This window comes from Coregonus lavaretus (assembly GCF_964263955.1).
Source record: "Coregonus lavaretus genome assembly, contig: HAP1_SCAFFOLD_5468, whole genome shotgun sequence".
Taxonomy (NCBI): domain Eukaryota; kingdom Metazoa; phylum Chordata; class Actinopteri; order Salmoniformes; family Salmonidae; genus Coregonus; species Coregonus lavaretus.
The window spans coordinates 1-5000 of NW_028162302.1; the positions used below are offsets into that span (position 1 = coordinate 1).

Consider the following 5000-nt stretch of genomic DNA (forward strand, 5'->3'; position numbering starts at 1 on the left):
CTGTCTGTCCTACTCCCAGACTTCCCTTTCTCCTGACAAAGAGCCAGACAACATCCTTACTTCCTCCCGAGTGCTGTCACAAGTGAGAAGTAATATTTTGAAGGTTGGAACCAAAATTATTTTCCAATCGTTCCGTTCCGAACAGAACCCCTATTTTCTTCGTTCCGTTCAAGTGTTCCGACCAGCATAAAGTTCTGAACTGATTCGAACCCCAAAAAAGTAACGTTTCATATAGTTCCTTTTCATTCATGTTTTAACACTTGAAATGAACATAGTTTTTACATTGAGCTTATTAATTTACTCCACCAATAATGCGGCTAGAACAGCTTGCTACGGAACAGGTAAAGTAGTTGTTTGCATGTTTGATTGGTCATATAAGTGCAAGTGCGAGATGCGACTGACATTTCACGGGTGAGTAGAGAGAGGGGTGGATACGGAGGGAGCTTGGCTTGAAGCGCTGAACATCATGACAGTTGGAATGTGTTTAGGCTCTTACTAGCATCATAACTTCACTGAATTATATACTAGACATTAGGAATATTTTTGGAACAAAAAAAACTACATTATTAACCGGTTCTTAAGGTTTGAAAATAACAGTTCTGTTCCGGAACACTAGAGATAACTTTCGTCCTGGTTCAGGTTCCGTTCCTTGAAAAATGGCGTTATTTTCGGGTTTTCAGTTCTGTTACCTGATCCGTTCCAACCCCTCATTTTGACTTTGTATGGCCCTTTATCGATCATTCTTAGAAGTCCAGTTGAGCTAAAATAAAAAAGGCTGTTTTCACAAGGATGACCCATTGGAGCTAAAGGAGGGTGCCTGAAGTAAATAAATATTCCAACCCCTCAGTACCTAGAACACCTGTGTGTGTCTGTGTGTGTTCAGGGCCAGCAGGGCCCGTGAGGGAGCTACCTGAACGTGTTTTCTAGCTGAGGTGAAACACCCCAGCTGACAGTTTGCAGTTGTTCTGTGAAACGCTGAGCACTTCACATACCCAAAGGAACTAACTGTCAGACTGTGTTTCTCTGTGTGTGTGTGGTCCTGTATCTTTACAGAGGACCAAATGCGTTATGAGGCTAAAACATTGTGTAGAGTATGTGACTGCAACTGGATCCTGGACTTCCTGACGGGCCGCCCCCAGGTGGTGAAGGTAGGCTACAACACCTCCACTTCGCTGATCCTCAACACAGGGGCCCCACAGGGGTGCATGCTCAGCCCCCTCCTGTACTCCCTGTTTACCCATGACTACGTGGCCAGGCACGCCTCCAACTCAATCATCAAGTTAGCAGACGACACAACAGTAGTAGGCCTGATTACCAACAATGATGAGACCGCCTACAGGGAGGAGGTGAGGGCCCTGGCAGAGTGGGGCCAGAAAAATAACCTCTCTCTCAACGTCAACAAAATGAAGGAGCTGATCGTGGACTTCAGGAAATAGCAGAGGGAGCACACACCTATCCACATCGACGGGACTGCAGCGGAGAAGGTGGAAAGCTTCAAGTTCCTCGGCATACACATCACTGACAATCTGAAATGGTCCACCCACACAGACAGTGTGGTGAAGAAGGCGCAACTGCGCCTCTTCAACCTCAGGAGGCTGAAGAAATTCGGCTTGGCACCTAAAACCCTCAAACTTTTACAGATGCACAATTGAGAGCATAACACATATGGAATCATGTAGTAACCAAAAAAATGTTTAAATGTATTTTGATTTGTTTATATTTGAGATTCTTCAAAGTAGCCACCCTTTGCCTTGATGACAGCTTTGCACACTCTTGGCATTCTCTCAACCAGTTTCATGAGGTAGTCACCTGGAATGCACTTCAATTAACAGGTGTGCCTTGTTAAAAGTTAATTTGTGGAATTTCTTTCCTTCTTAATGCGTTTGAGCCAATCAGTTCTGTTGTGACAAGATAGGGGTGGTATACAGAAGATAACCCTATTTGGTAAAAGACCAAGTCCATATTATGGCAAGAACAGCTCAAATAAGAGAAACGACAGTCCATCATTACTTTAAGAAATGAAGGTCAGTCAATCCGGAAAATGTCAAGAACTTTGAAAGTTTCTTCAAGTGCAGTCGCAAAAACCATCAAGCGCTATGATGAAACTGGCTCTCATGAGGACCGCCACAAGAAAGGAAGACCCAGAGTTACCTCTGCTGCAGAGGATAAGTTTATTAGAGTTACCTGCACCTCAGATTGCAGCCCAAATAAATGCTTCACAGAGTTCAAGTAACAGACACATCTCAACATCAACTGTTCAGAGGAGACTGCGTGAATCAGGCCTTCATGGTCGAATTGCTGCAAAGAAACCACTACTAAAGGACACCAATAAGAAGAAGAGACTTGCTTGGGCCAAGAAACACGAGCAATTGACATTAGACCGGTGGAAATCTGTCCTTTGGTCTGATGAGTCCAAATTTGAGATTTTTGGTTCCAACCGCCGTGAAGCATGGACGCAGAGTAGGTGAACGGATGATCTCCACACATGTGGTTCCCACCGTGAAGCATGGAGGAGGAGGTGTGATGGTGTGGGGGTGCTTTGCTGGTGACACTGTAGATGATTTATTTAGAATTCAAGGCATACTTAACCAGCATGGCTACCACAGCATTCTGCAGAGATATGCCATCCCATCTGGTTTGCACTTAGTGGGACTATCATTTGTTTTTCAACAGGACAATGACCCAACACACCTCCAGGCTGTGTAAGGGCTATTTGACCAAGAAGGAGAGTGATGGAGTGCTGCATCAGATGACCTGGCCTCCACAATTACCCGACCTCAACCCAATTGAGATGGTTTGGGATGAGTCGGACGGCAGAGTGAAGGAAAAACAGCCAACAAGTGCTCAGGATATGTGGGAACTCCTTCAACACTGTTGGAAAAGCATTCCAGGTGAAGCTGGTTGAGAGAATGCCAAGTGTGTGCAAAGCTGTCATCAAGGCAAAGGGTGGCTACATTGAAGAATCTCAAATATAAAATATATTGAGTCGTTTAACACGTTTTTGGTTACTACATGATTCCATCTGTTATTTCATAGTTTTGATGTCTTCACTATTATTATACAATGTAGAAAATAGTAAAAAAATAAAGAAAAACCATTGAATGAGTAGGGGTGTCAAACTTTTGATTGGTACTGTATATATGAGTCATACTAAGACAAAATAAACGTCACACAGTGTGTAAATATTACCTGGTACTCCCTGTATATAGCCATGTTATTACCTGGTACTCCCAGTATATAGCCATGTTATTACCCGATACTCCCTGTATATAGCCATGTTATTACCTGGTACTCCCTGTATATAGCCATGTTATTACCCGGTACTTCCTGTATATAGCCATGTTATTACCTGGTACTCCCTGTATATAGCCATGTTATTACCCCCTACTCCCTGTATATAGCCATGTTATTACCCGGTACTCCCTGTATATAGCCATGTTATTACCTGGTACTCCCTGTATATAGCCATGTTATTACCTGGTACTCCCTGTATATAGCCATGTTATTACCTGGTACTCCCTGTATATAGCCATGTTATTACCTGGTACTCCCTGTATATAGCCATGTTATTACCTGGTACTCCCTGTATATAGCCATGTTATTACCTGGTACTTCCTGTATATAGCCATGTTATTACCCGGTACTTCCTGTATATAGCCATGTTATTACCCGGTACTTCCTGTATATAGCCATGTTATTACCCGGTACTCCCTGTATATAGCCATGTTATTACCCGGTACTTCCTGTATATAGCCATGTTATTACCCGGTACTTCCTGTATATAGCCATGTTATTACCCGGTACTTCCTGTATATAGCCATGTTATTAGCCGGTACTCCCTGTATATAGCCATGTTATTACCCGGTACTCCCTGTATATAGCCATGTTATTACCCAGTACTCCCTGTATATAGCCATGTTATTACCCGGTACTCCCTGTATATAGCCATGTTATTACCCGGTACTCCCTGTATATAGCCATGTTATTACCCGGTACTCCCTGTATATAGCCATGTTATTACCCGGTACTCCCTGTATATAGCCATGTTATTACCCGGTACTCCCTGTATATAGCCATGTTATTACCCTGTACTCCCTGTATATAGCCATGTTATTACCTGGTACTCCCTGTATATAGCCATGTTATTACCCGGTACTTCCTGTATATAGCCATGTTATTACCTGGTACTTCCTGTATATAGCCATGTTATTACCCGGTACTTCCTGTATATAGCCATGTTATTACCCGGTACTTCCTGTATATAGCCATGTTATTACCCGGTACTCCCTGTATATAGCCATGTTATTACCCGGTACTCCCTGTATATAGCCATGTTATTACCCGGTACTCCCTGTATATAGCCATGTTATTACCCGGTACTTCCTGTATATAGCCATGTTATTACCCTGTACTCCCTGTATATAGCCATGTTATTACCTGGTACTTCCTGTATATAGCCATGTTATTACCCGGTACTTCCTGTATATAGCCATGTTATTTTGACTCGTTATTGTTATTGTTCCTCGTTTCAGTATTTCTATATCTTTAACTCTGCATTGTTGAAAAAAGACCTGTTAGTAAGCATTTCACTGTTAGTCTACACCTGTTGTTTACGAAGCATGTGACAAATACAATTTGATAGGATTTTTCACACATACACAGCACTGTAGTTGGTACGTACGTAGTGAGCGCCTGCGTTTGTTCATCTGCGTTCGTTTCTTCCTCTTATTAAGCCCAGCTTTAGAGGGAGACTCTTCCTTGAGTCTAGACTGACTGGACAGCTTAGAGGAGCTCTGCTGACTGAAGTGGGTGGGCACGTGGCGCGCTAGCCCCCCCTGCGACGCAAAGCTGGCATTGCAGCCCCCCACCACACACTACAGGGGGAGGGAGACGGGCAGGCAGAGAGAGAGAGAGAAGGCAAGGGTCAGTGACAAGCAGGTCACCATTCAGAAAACCACCTGAGACCTAACAACACCAAAGTTGTGTGTTCAATTACCGCA

At 43.5% G+C, this 5000-nt stretch overlaps 1 protein-coding gene across 1 annotated transcript in view; it reads right to left on the reverse strand.

Moving 5' to 3' along the window:
• Positions 1 to 4681: 4681 nt before the first annotated feature.
• The window catches only part of LOC311119374 (zinc finger protein AEBP2-like), a gene marked incomplete at both ends in the record, with an annotated part of 6360 nt that continues 6041 nt past the window's right edge, over positions 4682 to 5000 (reverse strand). Inside the window, one exon of the mRNA XM_084194085.1 lies at positions 4682 to 4874. Within this exon, the coding sequence (XP_084050211.1) occupies positions 4682 to 4874 (193 nt within the window). The remainder of the gene's footprint in view (positions 4875 to 5000) is intronic.